The sequence below is a fragment of the Chrysemys picta genome, chromosome 1 (assembly GCF_011386835.1).
Source record: "Chrysemys picta bellii isolate R12L10 chromosome 1, ASM1138683v2, whole genome shotgun sequence".
NCBI lineage: Eukaryota > Metazoa > Chordata > Testudines > Emydidae > Chrysemys > Chrysemys picta.
Window position 1 is genome coordinate 218107342 of NC_088791.1, and position 22220 is coordinate 218129561.

The window sequence follows — 22220 nt, forward strand, 5'->3', positions numbered from 1 at the left end:
AACATTTTGACCTAAATTTTCAAGAGTGACTAGTGAATTTGGCTGGCTCGGTTTCTAGTGCCCAGTTTGAGACACCTTTAAAAGGGCCTGATTTTCAGAGGGCGAGTGAACAGTGTCTCACATTGGGCACCCACAATCACTAATAACTTTTGAAAAATTATGCCTTTGAGACCCAATGCAAATGAAAGAAGTTCTGCTCTCAAAATCCATTAATATCACTGGTTCAAGTTTAGAATTTAGTATCCTTTAGGAAAAATGGTGATTTGTGAACTAAGACACAGGTGAGGTCATCCATTAGTTCCCCCCCCAAGATAAGAATGTGGAATTTATAGTAAACAATGCAAGCTTTGTGCCAGCCTGATGAATGCAGGTATGACTAGCTTAACACACCTGAAATCTGTGACAAATAGAATGAACTGCTTGATTGTTTGACTGACCTGGGAACAAAATGATTTCGATATCAAGTGGCAGCCTTGCATCTAAACCTTCTTACAAAGCTGTAACCAGCAAAGCTTTTTAAAAGGACCTTCTCTGTGGGGCCTAAGAAGTGTGAGTACTGCATCTTATCAGTGTTTCTTTTCTGCCTTCTCTCTGGGTGCTGTCAGTGTGGACAGACATGATAAATTGCCCCTTCTTTTCCTCCACGACTCTGAACATTAACACACACTGCATCTTGTACTCCACTGCCAAATGGTCATATACATTTTTGCTGTTTTGTTATGCCTGTTTGTATGGTTGGGACTGGGAGTGAGTGTCTGGGTAGCATTTGCAAGTGGACTTCCCAGTTTATTTTAGAATGTTGTCTGTCTTGGGGGCCTGGTTTGTATACAGTAAATGGCTTTTGCACCCTGCCCTGGTGGTTCCTGCCTGTATACTTCCAACTACAGCAGCTGCACCCCCTATGATAGCCACAGAATAATGGAGTAGTGGGTTGAGAAATGTTGATATGAATTGAGGATATGGAGTACCGGAAGGGGAAATTGTTGGCGAAGGCCTGGGTCCTACTATCTTTGCAGTGGATATGGGGAGGTTAGGTAGGAGACCTCTCCCCCACCCCCAAATAGACCAGGTGCAGTATGTGGCATTTAAAATGAGCCCTATTGATATTGTCTATCTGGAGCACAGGGCCATCCTCCGACTAACCTCATGTTCTTTAATGTAAGTTAACACCTTGGTGACTTCCACATTTACATGCTAAATATGCATAGTCCATACTATTATATAGCCACCAATACAACTATGAAATTATCCCATGTGGTTTCTGGCTCAACCCGTCAATGTGGCAGACCCTGGATTTTATTTTGGATTGGGACTGTGGCTGTCTGGGTGCAGATTTACACCCTTATTGTGGTCTGACCATTCCTTGAGCAGGCATAGGTCCAACTCACTTTTTTTCTCCTATTCAGGGAAATTAAGCTATTTCATTTCTCTCCCCTTGCATACTAAGGGACCCAGCTGAGGTTCAGAACTCTCAGAAGGAAAACGCTGGTCAAGTCTGAAGAGGACACAATGGACAGACAAGAAAGGGAGGACATGGATGGAGATTTACAATTAAGGAAACTGGTATAAAAAGAGAGGGGAGCACTTAAAATGGAATTATTTCTAATGTAATAAATTGAAGAGAAAAGGGTCTTTAGCTTTTTTCCCCACTTTCCCCTCATTCTTTCACTAATAAATATTTTCCATAGTGGAAGGATACTTGTAAAAGAAAAAGGCGGGGGGGGGGGGGGAGTATGTTAAAAACATTCATTTAAACTTGGGGAGCCAAACTAGAATCACATTAAGGCTCCCCAGAATATCATAGAAACATAAAAATTAAAGAATGGAAGAATCATCTAAATCCATCCTGTTGTCAATGTATAATTGCTCCCTACAGTATATTCACAAGTTCTTAGTGCCTTGGCTTTGTTCCTCACATGCACCAGAGACATATTTTTGGTCTAATAAAGCATCCCTTGTCACGCCTTAATGCTGTAAGAATTTATTTACAACTCATCACTAATTATTTCCTCTTTTAAAACCCCATTCTTTGGATAGCAGTGAAGTTAAGCAATACAAATCACAGTAGCCAAGATATTTAAATAATCCATTAGTCCATCTCTGCCAATGAAAGATTGTTCTCCAAATACATATTGTATAGTGATCTGTCCAGTCTGATTTTTATTGTCTCAAGTGATGGGGTACCCAGCACTTTCTTACAGTCTAACAAAATTCACCGTTAGGTTGAATGAGAGAAAACACTGTGGTTAATTTACTTATTTGCTTATCATTTCATCCCATTACTCCTGTGCACTGCTTGTGCACCCTCAGACCACTTTAATACAATTATTCTTCCTTACTGGTGTTTATACTAGACACATTCTTAAAAGTTAAAACTGGTTCCATTTAGTAGCTTACTTTGTGGCAAGGTGAACTTTTGCAAAGTAAGAGTGAAGTCCTGACTCCACTGCGGTCAACAGGGCCAGGATGTCACTCTAAACTTTTTAATAGTATCTCTCTTTCACACGCACACACCCCTTGGCACATGTGTTTGCAAATTAAATGCTCAAAGGTCAGCCATTTCAACACAGCATCTTTCCATGCCAAGTTTCTTTTCATATCATCCGTACAAATGACATCCTCAACAAAACACAAGTAGCAAGACAATTGGAAGCTATTGTAGCTTTTTATTTTACAATAGCACCCAGTTTCATACCATATACATTTTCCAAAATTGGATGTGCATAGTATAGAATGTTATATATCTTGCAATCTACCACACTAACATTTCTGCAGCTGTGAAAACAAGTCTTCTGGAATATGGTTATCAACTACACTGTATAAGTAAATATACAAATATATAGTAACCTGAGGGGAACTTTTTTAAAATTTTAGATTAACAATAAGGCTCCCAATACCAGTTTTATATCAAATGATCAATAGCAGACAAAGATGTAATACATAGTTTCATGAAGATAAAGAAAAGCTTCAAAATATATATTTCTTCTCATTTGGGATAGTCATGTCTTGAAAAAATAAGTTTTCACTCTAGTTGCTAAAATATGTGGGTTCATTATCCCTCTTTCCCATCCTGACTTTTATAACGACAACTACTTCTTGTCAATTAAGGTGTATATGTGCTGAAGGCTAAAGGACTGGCAGTGCTGGAGAAGTGATGCTCCTCCTTTCAGACTGGAAGCTTTCACAAACTGTCTGTGTCATGATCTGGGATTTAAACTTGGCGGAAGCAGCTTCTACAACAGGGAGAGAGAATTGCCATATTAAGCTTATCCTAAAGCTTCTTGTGAAGAGTTCCAAATCACAACCACCCCCCAAGGTAGTTCTGTAATGCAAACAATTGTCCTCCAAGTCTTGTTAGGTATGAAGTAGGGTTTTAGGTATGAAAAACTACCCTAACCTCTCTCATTGCATCTCTCAAGTTTATTTCTTATTTTAGGCCAGGCCACCACCTAAAGAAAATTGTCTACCCTGCTTGCATGTGCAAGTGTAGTATGTGAAATGACAAGATATGCTCCGAGACCCTGAGTACAATATGAAGCTTGGAATGTTTAGAAGAAAGCTGAAAAAGTTCCTCTCGCTGAAGTGACCATCTCCCATCCTATAAAACTGTGCTTGGAAATAATGTTTCAAGTTAAAACTGACATTTCTGAACCTAACAGGGTGAACCTGCTAATGATTGATATTTTTTAATCCATCAATATGGGAGCCATAATAAAAGATATTATATAAATGTCCATGGTGTCCTAATACTAGTTTAATAACCAGAACATTAATCTTTAATATTTAATATCTTTAAACAATGTTCTGTGATTGTAAAGTCAGACTGTTCTATCTTTAAACAGGTCCCCACAACTTGTTCATTGTGTCTGATGTTGAGCCATTATATACATTTAGAACAGAAATAAAATGGCCTGATTTTCAAACAGTTCTTAGCACTTTGTTCCCATTGACTTCAGCGGGATTTATGGATGTTCAGCACTTCTGAAAATCAGGCCATTACAAGTGCTTAATTTTAGGCACCCATGTTTGAAAAGTTTAGCCTAAGGCTACAATTTTGAAATTGCCTATGTGACCTAGGAGCCAAAGTCACATTTTCAAAAGTAACTTAGGAGCTTGGGAGCCTATGTCTCATTGAAAGTCCCAAGTCACTTAAGCACTTTTGACATTTTTTCCTTACGTCTCATTGAAAATTAATAATAGCTATATGCACCTAAATAAATGGCCTGTTTTTCAAAGGGGCTGAGCACCTGCAACTCCCATTACATTTTATTTTTAAACCAAAATAACAGCAGGAGCGGATTTTACATCTTCTGTAGGCTATCAGAACTGTCAGAGTACTAGGAAGATACTCCAGGTAACTTGCTTCCTGATTCTGTGCTTCAGAGATAAAACATGTCTCAACTCTTCCCTTGCTATTTTGCTTTCCACACTGTGTAAAGTGGTACACCACCATCAATAATATAATAAACGACACATACAATGACTGAATTAGGATGGCCCCTTGAGCTCAGTAGAACATTAGAATGCAGCTCTAAAAGCTCAGCATCAGAAATGGTATAAACCCTTTTATGTATTAACCCCTATGATTAAGGAGGACTATGGGCCTGTCTACACTTAAAAGGCAGCAGTGGCACCAGGGCCGGCTCTAGGCACCAGCAAAACAAGCTGGTGCTTGGGGCGGCACATTTTTAGGGGCGGCATTCTGGCGCGGGCCATGCCGCCCCTAAAAATGTGACCCGGCCGCCCTAACTCTCCTCCGCTGCTGCCGCTTGCGCGCCGCTGCTCGCCCTCCCTCCCAGGCTCTCAAACCCGGGAGGGAGGGGGAAACCCCGAGCGGCTGCGGCGCGCAAAACAGCTGATTCGCGCGCCGCGGCCGCTCGGGATCTCCCCCTCCCTCCCAGGTTTGAGAGCCTGGGAGGGAGGGGGAGCAGCGGTGCGCGAATCAGCTGTTTCACGCACCACCACCACTTGGGATCTCCCCCTCCCTCCCGGGTTTGAGAGCTTGAGTGGCCGCGGCGCACGCGCTGCTTCTCCCTCTCAGGCTTGAGAGCCTGGGGGGAGGAGGCAGGGCTGGGGATTTGGGGAAGGGGCGGAGTTGAGGCAGGGCCGGGGAGGGTAAGAAAAAAACGGGGGGGGGGGGGGGGGGCGGCGGCGGCCAAAATTGTTTTCGCTCGGGGCAGCAAAAATCCTAGAGCTGGCCCTGAGTGGCACAGCTACGCAGATGCAGCTGTGCTGCTGTAGAGCTTCAGTGAAGACACTACCTACCCTGACAGGAGGCATTCTCCCATCAGCATAGGTACTCCACCTCCCCGAGAGGTGGTAGCTATGTTGACAGAAGCTCTCCCATCAACATAAGGCTGTCTACACCAGGAGTTAGTTAGGTCAGTACAACTGCCTTGCTCAGGGGTGTAGACATAAGTTGCTAGTGTAGACCAAGCCTAAGTAACATGTTCCACTGATGGTCATCCAGGTATCCTGATTCATAGTATAAGGAATAATTATAATAGTACTTTGCGTGACAGATCTTTGAAAAAGCCCTATGGACTACTTTTCTCCACCCTTACTTAAGCGTAGCATCATACTCCATGAGTAGTCCCACTGAAATAAATGAGGCTTCTTGTGAAGTAAGGTCCTACTCAACATGAGTAAGATCTGCAGAATCTCACCCAAAGCGCTTAATAAAACATTTGCACATTTCTTAAGAGTTGAAAACCTTTTCCCAAACATTCTGGATCACAAATATGGAAAGTGCCACCCAACTCTGTCCTTTAAAATTGTCATTTTGTTACTTAATAAAACAACAAAACAAGAATTAAAAAAAAATTAAACTCACTCAAATCTAACAATTCAATTTTGTAAATGAAAAGAATGACTCGTGTATGCAGTGTTGGTCCCAGGATATTAGAGAGCCAAGGTGGATGAGGTAATATCTTTTATTGGAACTACTTCTGCTGGTGACAGAGACAAGCTTTTGAGCTACGAAACTTGTCTCTCTCACCAACAGAAGTAGGTCCAATAAAGGATATTACCTCATCCACCTTGTCTCTCTAAGAACGACTGGTGTAAGTTCTGAACATTGCATCCGAAGAAGTGGGCTGTAGTCCACGAAAGCTTATGCTCTAATAAATTTGTTAGTCTCTAAGGTGCCACAAGTACTCCTGTTCTTTTTGCGGATACAGACTAACACGGCTGCTACTCTGAAACCTGTTCTGAACATTGTCACTAATAGGGAAGATGATGGCAGATTTCTTCTGCAGCTCACTGGGGAGAAGCTGTGATTCTAACTTCATTTAGTCACAAGCCATGGTCATCTCATTAATATGAGATGTTTTAACATTAGCATTAACACAGAAGTAGTCAGAAATCCAAAAATTCAGTTCTGTGTCGTAGACACGAACAGTGGTTAGCTAGCTAAGAAGTGACGTACACCTCTACCCCATATAACGCTGTCATCGGGAGCCAAAAAAATCTTACCGCATTATAGGTGAAACCGCGTTATATCGAACTTGCTTTGATCCACCAGAGTGCGCAACTTCTCCCCCCCGCCCCCCGAGCGCTGCTTTACCGCATTATATCCGAATTCGTGTTATATCGGGTCGCGTTATATCGGGGTAGAGGTGTATTACCAAACAAACTTTCAGTTAACATAGTTTTACAAATGTGAGGACTGCCCTCCCAACATTGGAATAACGTTTTATAAACTCTGAATCCATATAAACTTCAGCCAAGGGAGTCTGTTCAGTCACCATGTCAACTTTAAACATTTACATTGATGTCATTCTTGTTTTATGTCTCGAAAAAACTTCTGGCTGCTCTGCTATTCCGCTACAGCTTTTTCACATTTATCCATTTTGCACTGTATCCCGACAGGAGACTGGCTAGTTATTTCTAACCCACCCTTCGGGAGCATTCCAAAACAAGATGGATAAAACATCAAAAATAATAGAAGAAAATGTACGCAGAGCTTTTGCAAACTTAATGCAGACGCTTAGTTTACATCACTGAGCAATGGACTATACAATGCATCTCATGTGGGGCTGCGAGGGGGGAAGGAAAGAAATAGGATGGCGTGCATGCTATGTTTTTATCAATGAGGCATATGTCAAAGGGGACAGGCTGATTTCATTACTTCTAAAACTACCTGTTATAAGAGGATTGGCCCAATACCTAAAAGGTTCACTAGAAAGCTTCCCCATTGTCAGAAAGTCTCAGAGGACTTAATCCAATGTCCACTGAAGTCAATGGAAAGATGCCCATTGACTTCAACTGGCCCTGGATCAGACCCAGATAGAGTACTATAGCCTTTGACTCTCTCTTTGGAGAAGGGAAAGGTCCTGGGAGCCTCATCCTGTAATGAGCCTCTCCTGTGCGGTATTAAGGCTACTCAATGGACAACCCCTTGTAGGATTCATTTCTTCACATCATAGTCATTAAAAATCCTACCTAGAGCATACACATATGTTTATTTCATTTGGAATCAAACATCTAGTTCAGGTCCTTTAAAAAAACGCAATAGCTAGTAAAACAGGAATGCAGACCAATGCAAACAAACATGAAATAAAACCCATGTCTCCAAAGACAAGCACAATATACAGTATGCTTCACTTTAACTTCTAGTGGTAAAATTACAATGCTGTTGTTTTAACAAGCACACATTAATTACATACAGAGAAACATGCCCATTTCTAACTTTCCCTGTGGAGTATAGCTTTAAAAAAAAAGTTTCTAAAATCAGCAAGTTTCAACACTTTTTAGTTCTCAAAACTGCATTTTCACATGATTTTTAACTTATAAAACACAAACCCTGCAATATTTATAAGACATAAATGACCAATAATCATAAATGGCACTAAAAAGACAATTAAGTGACAGGTGATTGTGAATATAGACTATCTGTACAATTATTTTTATTCTCTTTTGTGTTTTAAAACCACAGACACTACCTCCTGGTATAAACCTATGTGAAATCAGAAACATCCAAGAAACCACCTTAGAATAGGAACTTTAAATATAAAGAAGAATTTTGAATGCATGAAACTTTTAATAATTGGTTTTCAAGGAAGTACATAAATCAGGAATTCTTTAAATAAATAAACCACTAATAATTTCAGAGTTAGATGATTGATTTTGGTGGTTAACTGCATTGTGTAATATCCTGAAGGACAAGTCGGAAACAACTTTCATTTCTTAGACATAACCTACGGTTTGACATTTATCTCATCTACCCTCTTCATCTGAAAGGGAAAATGTGCAAGGTGGTGTGCAAAAAAACCCAAGAAACCCAACTCACATTCCACTTTGCCTCAGTGAAAACTTTACAAAGACTTCACATTGTTGTGCTAATAGAGTCAAAAATTCTTGGCACAAATGTCCATTTATTGCCATTAAATAATGTACTGAAGGTCACAAGACAGTTACAGGACGAAGCTGTTCCAGCTGAGTCTCCAATGCAATTCGTTCTTTGTGAACTTCCTGGAGCACAGAGAAAAAAGAAATACTATAACTTTTGTGGCACCCACACATATAAAGCTGCATTATTAAAGAGTAGTCTAGTAACAGCTGGCATTTACTACAGATCTCATACCACTTACATCACGCTTTATCGTTTCAAGGCACCATACAAACGTTAGACAATTAACCCTCACAACAACCTACTGAGATAAGTAGAATTATTCCCTTTTTACAGATGGGGAAATGAGCAGAGAGAGGCCAGGGACTTGCCCAACCTGGCCAATGAGAGGAAGGATGGCCCAGTGGTGAGTGCACAGACTTGAGACACCTGGGTTCAACTCCTTGCTCCAAAACAGACTTCCTGTGTGACACTGGCAAGCTACTGTCTCTCTCAGTTCCCCGTCTGTAAACTGGGGATAGCAGCACGACCTGACCTAATTGGAGTCTTGTGAGGATCAATACATTAAAGACTGTAAGGTGTTCAGATGTCAAATGGGGGGCATATAAATACCATAGAGAGAGTCAAAAATGTAATGGTGGCAGAGTGTTTGCTATTAAAACTTACGAGTGTGACATCCTTCCCCAAGGTCAGTCCACTGGGCCATACTGCCTCTTTTTACCTTGCTATTGAAGGTTGCATGCTCAGCCCTGGTAGGGAGAGTCTGCCTTGCACTGCTCCTGAGAGATCCTTCTAGACAATTCAGGGATAGTGGTAATGATAAACTCCTATGTGGAATCATACTTCAGTCCTGATCCAAGGAAGGTGGTTGTAACATGGGACGTTGAGTGAGTGGGGTGGGATGTGAAACTAGGAAAAATATAGCATGGGGATTTCTCAGGACTGTGACAGAGATGCAGAGGAATACTAAAGGAAGGAAAGAAGGTCAAGGCAGGCTGACTCAGTGGCAGCCCACTGCACTATTAGGTAGGACATCAGGGTTCAGTTTCTGGTCCTGGTCTCACATTTCCAGACCATTATAGAGCTGGAAGTGCTGCAAAAGGTGGTACTTTCAACCCGGTCGGGAAAAGCAACAGCAGTCTCCTCTGACTGATTGGCAATCAGTGTTGATGGTCTCTGAAAGGATTCCCAGTATGTTCAGACCTGCTTACGTAGAAGTATGATAATCTATTTTAGTGACTTGAAGCTTCAGCAGAAGAAAAATGAAGGAATTTATTGACTTCATGACTGGACAATTAAAAAGAACAGAATTTATTTTTATCAGGAACTTACCAATTTAAATACGCCAAGAAGTTCTCAAATACAAGCCAATGGATAGCGTTTTAAAATCACTCTTAGAATCTCATCTAAGGCAACAGTACAGCCAATACTTTGTATACTGAATGACTGAACGTAAGAAGCTAAACAACAACTGATCAGGACAAAAAACTATGGCTGAGTTCCTCTCATGCGTGAGGAGACAAAATTAAATGCTCTAGGAGCATTCAAAAAACAAGAATGATCATTTAAACTCAATTCAATCGACAATACAGCCCTTTGCACTTAGGTTACGCATAGGCCACTCACCCCTAAAGGTACAGTGTAGCCACTCTTTCAAAAGAGTCTGGAAACAAAGCAGTAGGTTTCATCTATAAAGAGGAACTAGATCCTTAGCCAGTGGTGAAAAACAACCGAATGCATCAAGCCTTGTAATTGTGATATTCAATGTGTTCCTTACCTTCAGTTGCTGCTGGAGTTCACTGTTCAACCTGGCTAGCACCGCATTGGCTTCTTTGTTTTTACGAATAGCAGTCTGAATAGCCCTCTTCTGTTTGGAAGACTGTCTGCTGGAGATAAATACAAAACATTTCAATGAAAAGAGCCTCAACAGTGACTGTGCCCAGGAGACCAGACATCCACTTTATGTACACGTGTACTGAACCTTTTGATCAAAAGAAAAAGATACAAATTTACAAGAAAATGTAGTAAATAAGTGTTGTTGACTGAATGAGTGATTCAAAAGCAAAATGGTCTAATTTTTTAATCTGAACCTTCGACCTATTTTAGGCCCATTTCAATTATTTTATTTTCAATGTACTTGTATTTATTGCAATATCCTTGCTAATTATTGTTTTCAAACACTTAATGGGGGTTAAAAGGTCACTAATGCCTAATGGAAAATGCACAGAACATTCTATTTAGAAACAATTTTACCTATTTTTAGTATCTTTTAATTATTTATTATTAAGGACATCTGCATGAAAATAAAATCTTTGCTTTTTCAAGAGTTTAGCTGCTTCTGCTGCTTTTTTCTACACTTGAAATACTAATCTTCCATTTTCATACCAGTCATTTCCAACATAGCTGATTGTGATGTCACACACAGAAATGAGTCTTCAGATAGATCAATTATGGACATTATTCATCTGTCCATGACTCTTAAAGAAACAAAGATTTGTTTAAATGCAAATGTTGCTAGTAATAAAAAAACAACAAGGAAAGGGAAATATGATAAATATAAGTTAGATAAGCAGAACTGTTTTCTAAACTGACATTTTAAAGTTGTACATGAGGTGTCAGCAGCTCTTTAATGACAACATGATCTAAGACAGATGCATATTTAAACAGAGCACATGGTGGCAAGCAGTTGGGAAAAGCCCAAGTTAGCTCTTTCTCTGAACAGAGCGGACAACTGTGATCTTTGCAGTAGAACCTGTACCTGTTTCTTATAATAGATTGGTCCTTTTGCTATTATTTTTCACCTTTCCACCAACCTGTTTATCTACATTTTGCCCCTAATCAATCTTTATAATAAAATTAAAAAATAAAATAAAATAAATCAAAGTGTACACGTATCTCTAGTCTGTGTGGTCATTTAAATGTTTTGGAGAAAATACAAACATCTGCATCAGATAGGGCTGATTAGGGGATGGTAGCAGGTGTTGCAATTTTCCTTGGTCCCCCTATATAACTGGGGCTCCAAAAACATGTACAATAACTCCTCACTTAACGTTGTACTTATGTTCTTGAAAAATGCGACTTTAAGTGAAACAATGTTAAGCAAATCCAATTTCTCCATAAGAATGAATGTAAATGGGGGGAGGGGGGGTTAGGTTCCAGGGACATTTTTTTTTGCCATTCGGTGCCTTGGCTTAACCACGAGATCTTGCACGATCTAAAAAATAAAAAGGAGTCATATAAAAAATGGAAACTAGGACAGATTACAAAGGATGAATATAGGCAAACAACACAGGAATGCAGGGGCAAGATTAGAAAGGCAAAGGCACAAAATGAGCTCAAACTAGCTACGGGAATAAAAGGAAACAAGAAGACTTTTTATCAATACATTAGAAGCAAGAGGAAGACCAAAGACAGGGTAGGCCCACTGCTCAGTGAAGAGGGAGAAACAGTAACAGGAAACTTGGAAATGGCAGAGATGCTTAATGACTTCTTTGTTTCGGTCTTCACCGAGAAGTCTGAAGGAATGCCTAACATAGTGAATACTAATGGGAAGGGGGTAGGTTTAGCGGATAAAATAAAAAAAGAACAAGTTAAAAATCACTTAGAAAAGTTAGATGCCTGCAAGTCACCCGGGCCTGATGAAATGCATCCGAGAATACTCAAGGAGCTAATAGAGGAGGTATCTCTGCCTCTAGCTTTGGAAAGTCATGGGAGACGGGAGAGATTCCAGAAGACTGGAAAAGGGCAAATATAGTGCCCATCTATAAAAAGGGAAATAAAAAACAACCCAGGTAACTACAGACCAGTTAGTTTAACTTCTGTGCCAGGGAAGATAATGGAGCAAGTAATTAAGGAAATAATCTGCAAACACTTGGAAGGTGGTAAGGTGATAGGGAACAGCCAGCATGGATTTGTGAAGAACAAATCATGTCAAACCAATCTGATAGCTTTCTTTGATAGGATAACGAGCCTTGTGGATAAGGGTGAAGCGGTGGATGTGGTATACCTAGACTTTAGTAAGGCATTTGATACGGTCTCGCATGATATTCTTATCGATAAACTAGGCAAATACAAATTAGATGGGGCTACTATAAGGTGGGTGCATAACTGGCTGGATAACCGTACTCAGAGAGTTGTTATTAATGGTTCCCAATCCTGCTGGAAAGGCGTAACGAGTGGGGTACCGCAGGGGTCTGTTTTGGGACCGGCTCTGTTCAATATCTTCATCAACGACTTAGATGTTGGCATAGAAAGTACGCTTATTAAGTTTGTGGATGATACCAAACTGGAAGGGATTGCAACTACTTTGGAGGACAGGGCCATAATTCAAAATGATCTGGACAAATTGGAGAAATGGTCTGAGTTAAACAGGATGAAGTTTAACAAAGACAAGTGCAAAGTGCTCCACTTAGGAAGGAAAAATCAATTTCACACATACAGAATGGGAAAAGACTGTCTAGGAAGGAGTACGGCAGAAAGGGATCTAGGGGTTATAGTGGACCACAAGCTAAATAAAAAGAAGAACAGGAGGATTTGTGGCACCTTAGAGACTAACAAATTTATTAGAGCATAAGCTTTCGTGGACTACAGCCCACTTCTTCGGATGCATATAGAATGGAACATATATTGAGGAGATATATATACACACATACAGAGAGCATAAACAGGTGGGAGTTGTCTTACCACCTCTGAGAGGCCAATTAATTAAGAGAAAACAAACTTTTGAAGTGATAATCAAGCTAGCTCAGTACAGACAGTTAGATAACAAGTGTGAGAATACTTACAAGGGGAGATAGATTCAATGTTTGTAATGGCTCAGCCATTCCCAGTCCTTATTCAAACCGGAGTTGATCGTGTCTAGTTTGCATATCAATTCTAGCTCAGCAGTTTCTCGTTGGAGTCTGTTTTTGAAGTTTTTCTGTTGTAATATAGCCACCCGCAGGTCTGTCACTGAATGACCAGACAGGTTAAAGTGTTCTCCCACTGGTTTTTGAGTATTTTGATTCCTGATGTCAGATTTGTGTCCATTAATTCTTTTGCGTAGAGACTGTCCGGTTTGGCCAATGTACATGGCAGAGGGGCATTGCTGGCACATGATGGCATATATCACATTGGTAGATGTGCAGGTGAACGAGCCCCTGATGGTATGGCTGATGTGATTAGGTCCTATGATGATGTCACTGGAATAGATATGTGGACAGAGTTGGCATCGGGGTTTGTTACAAGGATAGGTTCCTGGGTTAGTGGTTTTGTTCAGTGATGTGTGGTTGCTGGTGAGTATTTGCTTTAGGTTCGGGGGTTGTCTGTAAGCGAGGACAGGTCTGTCTCCCAAGATCTGTGAGAGTAAAGGATCATCTTTCAGGATAGGTTGTAGATCTCTGATGATGCGCTGGAGAGGTTTTAGTTGGGGGCTGAAGGTGACAGCTAGTGGTGTTCTGTTATTTTCTTTGTTGGGCCTGTCTTGTAGGAGGTGACTACAAGACAAAAACCAGTGGGAGAACACTTTAACCTGTCTGGTCATTCAGTGACAGACCTGCGGGTGGCTATATTACAACAGAAAAACTTCAAAAACAGACTCCAACGAGAAACTGCTGAGCTAGAATTGATATGCAAACTAGACACGATCAACTCCGGTTTGAATAAGGACTGGGAATGGCTGAGCCATTACAAACATTGAATCTATCTCCCCTTGTAAGTATTCTCACACTTGTTATCTAACTGTCTGTACTGAGCTAGCTTGATTATCACTTCAAAAGTTTGTTTTCTCTTAATTAATTGGCCTCTCAGAGGTGGTAAGACAACTCCCACCTGTTTATGCTCTCTGTATGTGTGTATATATATCTCCTCAATATATGTTCCATTCTATATGCATCCGAAGAAGTGGGCTGTAGTCCACGAAAGCTTATGCTCTAATAAATTTGTTAGTCTCTAAGGTGCCACAAATCCTCCTGTTCTTCTTTTTGCGGATACAGACTAACACGGCTGCTACTCTGAAACTTTTCACAAGCTAAATATGAGTCAACAGTGTGATGCTGTTGCAAAAAAAGCAAACATGATTCTGGGATGCATTAACAGGTGTGTTGTGAGCAAGACACGAGAAGTCATTCTTCCGCTCTACTCTGCTCTGGTTAGGCCTCAGCTGGAGTATTGTGTCCAGTTCTGGGCGCCGCATTTTAAAAAAGATGTGGAGAAATTGGAAAGGGTCCAAAGAAGAGCAACAAGAATGATTAAAGGTCTTGAGAACATGACCTATGAAGGAAGGCTGAAAGAACTGGGTTTGTTTAGTTTTGAAAAGAGAAGACTGAGAGGGGACATGATAGCAGTTTTCAGGTATCTAAAAGGGTGTCATAAGGAGGAGGGAGAGAACTTGTTCACCTTAGCCTCTAAGGATAGAACCAGAAACAATGGGTTTAAACTGCAGCAAGGGAGGTCTAGGTTGGACATTAGGAAAAAGTTCCTAACTGTCAGGGTGGTTAAACACTGGAACAAATTGCCCAGGGAGGTTGTGGAATCTCCGTCTCTGGAGATATTTAAGAGTAGGTTAGATAAATGTCTATCAGGGATGGTCTAGACAGTATTTGGTCCTGCCATGCGGGCAGGGGACTGGACTCGATGACCTCTCGAGGTCCCTTCCAGTCCTATAATCTATGAATCTATGAATCTACAGTACTATAGTTGAGAGGTGCCCCTGCCTTACCTCACGCAGGCACAACCCACTGGCACTGGAGACAATGAGGCAGGCAAGGAGGAGGCTGAAGGTGCTGTAGGCTAAGAGAAGCACGTTGCGCAGCAGCAGCGGCAGCTTCCCCTACTCAGCAAGCACCAGGGGCGGGGGGCTCAACCCTCAACCTGCCCACTCCACCCCTTCCCCCAAGCCCCCACCCTTAACCCGCCTCTTCTTCCCCCCTCCTCCTTTACTCCGCATGCCACGTCCTCGCTCCTCCCCCTTGCCCGTGGCAATCAGCTGGCTTGCTGCGTTCAGGAGACAGGAGGGAGGGGGGAGGAGCGAGGACATGGCGCGCAGGTTCCCCCTCCATCCCCTGCCTCCTGAACACTGCAAGCCAGCTGATTGCTGTGGGCAGGAGGCAGGGGAGGGAGGGGGGAGGAGCGAGGACGCGGCACACAGCCCTCCTGAAAGCAGCAAGCCAGCTGATTGCTGCAGGCAGGAGGTGGGTGATCTGCGGGGTCTGCCGGCGGGCGGGAGGTGCTGTGGAGGGGGGCGTAGGGGAGCTGATGGGGGGCTGCCAGCTGTGGACAAAGCAGGCAGCCAAATAACGTTCTAGCGAAGCTTTGCACAACTTTAAACGGAGCATGTTCTGTAATTGAGCAGGGACTAAGATCGAAACAACGTTAAGCGAGAGGACGTTAAGTGGGGAGTTACTGTACTAGCATTCTCAGGCCATCTCAGGAGTCCTATTTTCTATTTTAATCTTCCAAGTTATGTAGCACTGGGGATATAAATATTGTTTAAAAAGTTAACCGGTTAAACGATTAAAATTATATTGTTTAACTGAGGCAGCCGGGGCTGGGGTCCCTCTGGCGGGTGAAAGGCCACCAGGGCTGGGGCTGCTCCAGCCGGCAAGCGGCGGGTTAATGGGTAAGGTCGGTTAACAGTAATCCTAATGCTTACCGGTTAGCCTAGGTAGCACAGATTCAGGCCCTCAACAGCTTGATTGTACACGTATTGTGAAAAACTGACTGGATGACTCAGCTGGCCTGGTTTTGGCTCAGATTACCTGGTCCAAAATCATCGAATCATAGGGTCATTTAATCTCCTCCCCTGCCAAGATGCAGGATTTGTTGTGTCTAACCATCAAGACAGATGGCTAGCCAGCCTCCTTTTGAAAACCTCCAGTGAAGGAGCTTCCACAACATCCCTAGACAATCTGTTGATGAGAAACGGAGGATTTGGGCTAAGCACAGCCTTGTTTTTTTGCGTACAACTTCAGCTGCAGGAAATGTGCAAACCCAAAGAAAGATTCAACTGCACTCATTTCACATATGAATCCTGGAATAAAATAAATTTGACTGAATACAGCCCTTTTCCCACTCCATCACTTGTGCCTGCATTACTGTTATTGGACTTGTTATTGGAGTCATGAAGACTCTTTGGTCTCGGTGATTTCAATATCTATGCTTTCAATTTGCACACTGGCAATAACTGTAGCATGCTGACTCTATATCTCATAGCATCATGGCAATCATAAGATTATCCCAGGTGGTTTATGGCTCAACTCATGCTGATGTTAAACTCTTTTCTTTGGGATGGATCTAGAAATGAGCGTTAAATATGTATTGTAATCATTTTCTGATCGACGTCTCCCCTAGGCTGAGAGTGAAAGCCTTACTTGACTCCTGTCAGCTTGGTAGACCTTTTTCTATATTTCATCCTCGGAAACTGTTAGATCCAATGAGATGGCAGAATAGAAGGGGGAAATATTGCTTTTCAGTGTTTGGGTCTCTCTTTGATGGAGTGGAACACTACAACTATCTATTGCTCAACATCAGTGAAGACACTTGGATACCACATACCCTCAAGTTAGTCGTACCAACGGCGGCGTCTTAGAATGCTTGGGACTGAAGAGAAGCGATTAATCTGATCAGTTGTGTCAGAGAATTTTGGCACTCCTACACTATGGCTGAAGTGATGGTGAAAGCAGTGTTGTTCTCCTCAGCCACTGCATTTGCAAACACCTGACCAGTGGTGGTGTTCAGTGTTGTGAATGCCTGTGTAACTGAGACTGTGTTGAAGTTTAGTTCCTGGCTGTGGGGAACTGCCACCTTATGATGATGACAAGATTGAAGGGATTTGGAGCCATTCCCCGCATGCTCATCTCCCGGTTGGTTAACAAGTCAGAACTGCCAATATGAGTGAGCACAACTTCAGCAGCGTTATGCAGGCTTCAAATACCTGCTAACAGGGTCAACACAAGATCCCTGCTACCTTGTTACAAGGGGTAGTTGAGTGGTAGCTTTTGTGATGTGGACACATTTGTTGACTGAAACCATCAAGTGCATTTTAAAGAGTTCATTGTTCAGTTATCAGATGTTAACAATTTTTGGTCACTACTGACCTGGCCTGCATTTGAACTGGCAATCAAGAGTTGAGGTCTGTATCTCATTACCAATGCCCTGAATCATTCAATCATTAAATATGAGAATGAGGCAAAAAACAGTCAAGTCATAGCTCATGATGCAGCTTGATGTAGTTTTTAGGTGTGTGATTTACTTTTGGGCTGGAAGATGGGGTTTGACTGCAGGCAAGGAAGATGTCACACTGCTAGTGGGAGTAAGCTCCTGGTTTTCCAACATCTGATTTTCGGAGCGGAATTTCCTACGGATTGGTTTGGATGGTGGCTGAGTAAGCAGAATCTCCTTTGGAGAAAAAAAACAAACAGATTCAGTTAGTCCTTAAATAAGTCAGCGTCTAAAGCCATGCTAAAATGTTGACGTGGCGAAAGAAAGGGCTATGATGTGTGAATGCTTTTGACACAGAAACTGCTGAAGTATGGCCTAAGCTTTGTGCTCTTTCAATTTTGACTAAACTCAGTAATAACCTGCTTTTTAGAAACTGCATTCTATCATTTTAATATTAATTTTCTATATTTGCAGGTTGGCTATTTTTGTTGGTGTGTCTTGCCCTCCCTCCCTTCAATTGTCTTGCATGCATTACTTCTGTTTTATCTTAATTTGGACTGTATGCTGTTCAGGGCAGGGACTGTCCATGCAAATGTGTGTACATGCGTCTATGTACAGGTAGCATACTGGGGCCAGAACTCCAACTGGGGCTTCTGGCCATTATCAGAATATAATAATTAAAAAATTATGCTCCGTGTAATATGAGGATTTTGCCTGCATACGCTGCCATCGTGATCAACACAGGACACCTTAAATTTCCCAGGAATGACCAATATTGATCGCCAGCTAAGGATTATAAAGCATCTACCCGTTATATGGCCTCATCTCATCCCCATAGAATCTGAGTGCCTCACAAACATATCAATTTATCCTCATGACACCTCTGAGAGGTATAGAACTACTACCAACCACACAGTACAGCTGGGATACAGTGTCTGAGAGAGACTGACTTACCCAAGGTCACACAGAAAAGCTGTGGCACAGCTAGGAATTGAACCCAGATCTCCTGTGTCCCAGGCAAATGCCTCAAACACAAGACAGGCTTCCTCTATCCTATGATGTCGGTCCCAGAAATACTTTCCCTTTTAGAGGCAGCTCGGAAACTGGCTTACAAAGACCTACATGTAAACCATCATTGCAGAATGAGTGCACGTGAGGCTAGGGATTTGTCATGGAGAAGTACATGAAAAGATGTGGTCAGGCTCAGGTAGAAAAGACAAAATACATTAATTTTTAATAAACAATGCCAGAAGTGCTTTCATTATTTTAATTAAAATATCCTTGATTTTGCCCAAAACTTTAACAACACTGCAGTATCAGGCTGTTATAATAATAATATTGTTATTATGAAGCTTAGCATTCATAGCACATATTTCATCTGTAGATCTCAAAGTGCTTTAACAAAGAGAAGCTTGTAGTATCATCATCTTCATTTCACCAAGCAAGAAGCTGAGGCACAAAATGGTAAAGTGACTTGCCAAAGGTTACATAGTAAATTAATGGCAGAGCCAGGACTAGAGCCCATCTTTCATTATATGGTCTAGTGGTGTATTCACTGGACCAGGCTACCTTACTTTCTATGTCTTAGGAACCAATTAATACAATACAAATAAATTAAACAAAGTAATACACCTTTAAATGACCCAGGGAAGTGCCCAAAAGGCTGCAATATGTAATCTGAGTCAGCAGAGGGCTATTGTGGGTGTTTTGCAATAAAAAGTAATTTAAGGCCATGAATAGAGTTAGCGTTATGAGAGGGTAGAGTCTCTAACATTCCAAAATCCCACAGGGTTCCATGACTACTTTAAAAATATTTAAAAGAACCAACCAAAAAAACCCACAAAAAAACCAGGATCTGTTGCACACCACCCAACATGGAAAGCCACTTGTCTTAAATATGTAGAATACCACAGTCAAAATAATCACATGGCATTGTATAATTAATGTATTTGCTTACTGCTTATTAAAAAAATGTATACCCAGGCTGAGAGCGTTTACATCTACATACCAGATTTTCACAAGATATTTATGACTATACACTGTTTTGCTTGTTTTCACAATGGAGATGGATCCCTTAGTGTTTGTTAATGAAGTAAGTGAATGTGGTCCTCGGATAAGTTGCTGGTTTAATAGTGTTAGTGCCTGAGTCCCCCACTTACATAGAGAATGGCTGCAGTGTGAGTCATTGCAATGGAAGCTCCCCCACCCTGTCTCATTAGCATGCCCAAATCTAGAAAGGGTAGGATCACCACTTGGGGCAGAGGATAGTTCAGCCGCGATGCGTATTCAGTCCTGGACCTCCTATGTGGCTGCCAATAGTGATGTTGGTTTTATGAATGTGGACACCAGGCTGCTAGAATCTGAAATGAGACCAAGAGCTCATTTCCAGGACCTCACTGAACAGCCATCAAATGGTAATATCTGTCAGTATTGCTGGCATGAGCTGGATTTCCACCACTAACCTTTAGAAGAAAGGCCCAGAATCTCATTTCCAAAACTCAGTCCTCTGGTTCCCCTTTGATTTTTTTAAATAATTGAATAGTATCTATTTTTGCCATTTAATTGAACAGGGTAGCAGAAGAGTGTAACTATTATATGGTTATAGATCTGGAGTTAGATTGCGCTTTGGGGCCTCACACTTGGCAGGGTTGAATAGCTCTCTCTCAAAATGTCACGTGAGATGACTAGGGAACCTGTGTGTGATTTCTACATGCTTGAATGAGTGAGAGCTGGGGAAATGCAAAATACACAATCTCTGTTAGTATGGCAAAAAACAGCCAAACCTGGATGCCCAAAAGCCCCATTTTCATGAGTGCTATTTGAGGGGCTGGTACATTCCTAAAGCCAGACAAACAGAAAACACAGAGAACCTTACTTGGCAGGATGATAGGGAAGTCAGTCCTTTTGAGAACAAAAGAAATTTGAGTTGCACAAACTGATCTGAAAGCAGTTCTACTATCCTGTAGTTTGTTTTGGGCTGAGACAATACCACCAGTGCTAACTGAATTTGGAAACTAGCCTATAAGAAGTTCATTGGTTAAAGACAGACACATTGAGCCTGCCAGAAGGTGCCAGGCAGATAAGTTGTGAGTATCTGGTTAAAAACACACCTGGATAAGACACTGATGACAAAGCTAGCTTTTAAGGTGCGAGTTAGATGGACTTTTCAGCTATGTCCTAGGCAACATCCCATAATTGTAATTAAGCTTCTCACCCTCCTAGTGACTGGGGGAAGAGTCTCAGGGATCTCTCTAACTACTGGTTCTCTCTATTGTGTTTTTCTAATAAATTTGCTTTCACTTAAAAACTACCTGCATGTAGTTTGGAGAAACTGTTGTGCTCGTTTGGAGAGATGAGCACTGCTGGTTGTTCTAGGAGGAAGGAAGCTGTCTTCTGAGCAGCAGTCACTGGCGCCTAGTGCAAGAGGTACATTTGTTGGTGCTAGAGTCCCCACTCAGTACATTCGTCCCTTCCTCAATAAAAAAGCAACACCCAAAAGGAGTTCAAAGGAAGAGTGAGTGAGTGAGTGAGTGAGTGAGTGAGTGTAGAGGCTGTGGGGGAACCTGAGTGAAGCATCAGGAAGATGCACATGGGAGAGGGTCCAACCCCATAAAAAAATTGGAGAATGAGGAAGAAAATTGAAGAGATTAATTCCCTGGTAAATTCTGGAAGAGCAGCTGCAAGTTCCTGCATTTTAGGAGATGATGGCATTTCAAAACAAGCGTTTTATCTCTAGACGTCAGCTTTTTTATATGGAATGCTCTGCTATAAAAAACTTCCTAATGACAAGTTAAGTTCTATTGATAAAATAGTTCCTGAAACGGACAAGTAAATGCTCCATAACCACTGGGCCCTCCTGAAACTTACAGTTCCCAGAAGCTCACTTTGCCCTGCTGCCCCCCTACTCCCATCCAAAACTCTCCCCATCTGTGTCCCGCTGCCCCCATATCACTAAGCTGTCCCTTGCGGGGGGGTGGGGGTGGGGGTGGAAGGAAGGAGGGCTGAAGTTCCGCAGAACAACTCTGATAGATACTCCTGCCTCCTCTTTCATTGTACTGAGGAGGAGGATCTTCAGGCCACTGCTGCAGATCTCCTGCAGGCCTGTGCCCTGGGGATACACTCCAGGAAGTTGGGGTGGGTGGGGCTAGTGGCTATTTAAGGCTGCCAGTTTCAGGAGCCCAGCTACATGTGGTCAGCTCTATAGTGGGCTGGGGTGGCTGTAGCTATGTGCTCTCTGGCTTCTTCTCTGCAAAGCTGCCTCTGGTGGCTGGAGGTCATATGGGTGACTGAACATCAGGAGCAGCTGCAGCATCTGGCACAGGAGCTACCAGCCAAATAAACAGGTCATGGTGCTCATTTGGGGAAGAAACATCACTGGGCAGGGAGAGGCAGGGAGTACAGAAGGAAAGCAGAAGAAAGCCCACTTTACCACCTGTGGGGGTGTTTTAACAGCTCCCTCTCCCACCAGACATCACCCAAACTCTCCCGACTCTCCTACAGGCCACCTAGACTCTCACCTCCACCCATGCATCATGCAGCTCCGTCCCTTTCAAGAACACCCCTCTGTGGCAGCATCTGGTACCACACTTTGCCATACACATCAGCACTAAATAGACACTACGTAATGTCTGTGCTACATTAGTACTGGTGGAGTATTACTGGAGATCTTAGGCCTCTAACTCCTAATTAACAACTGCCCCTGCTACTGATCTTAGATGGAAAGGACTGAGGT

The 22220-nt window shown here is 42.1% G+C and overlaps 1 protein-coding gene across 14 annotated transcripts in view; it reads right to left on the reverse strand.

The window, feature by feature from the left end:
- Positions 1-2646: 2646 nt before the first annotated feature.
- Positions 2647-22220, reverse strand: part of REPS2 (RALBP1 associated Eps domain containing 2) — a 142732-nt gene continuing 123158 nt past the window's right edge. For 8 of the 14 annotated variants that reach the window (XM_024110897.3, XM_024110904.3, XM_065580214.1 and 5 more), the window contains 3 exons: positions 17580-17725; positions 10128-10236; positions 2647-8472 (listed from right to left, as the gene is read on the reverse strand). In XM_024110897.3, the coding sequence (XP_023966665.2) occupies positions 8404-8472; positions 10128-10236; positions 17580-17725 (324 nt within the window). In that variant the 3' untranslated portion in view covers positions 2647-8403. The other 6 variants (XM_042840160.2, XM_042840161.2, XM_065580222.1 and 3 more) reach the window with 3 other exon arrangements.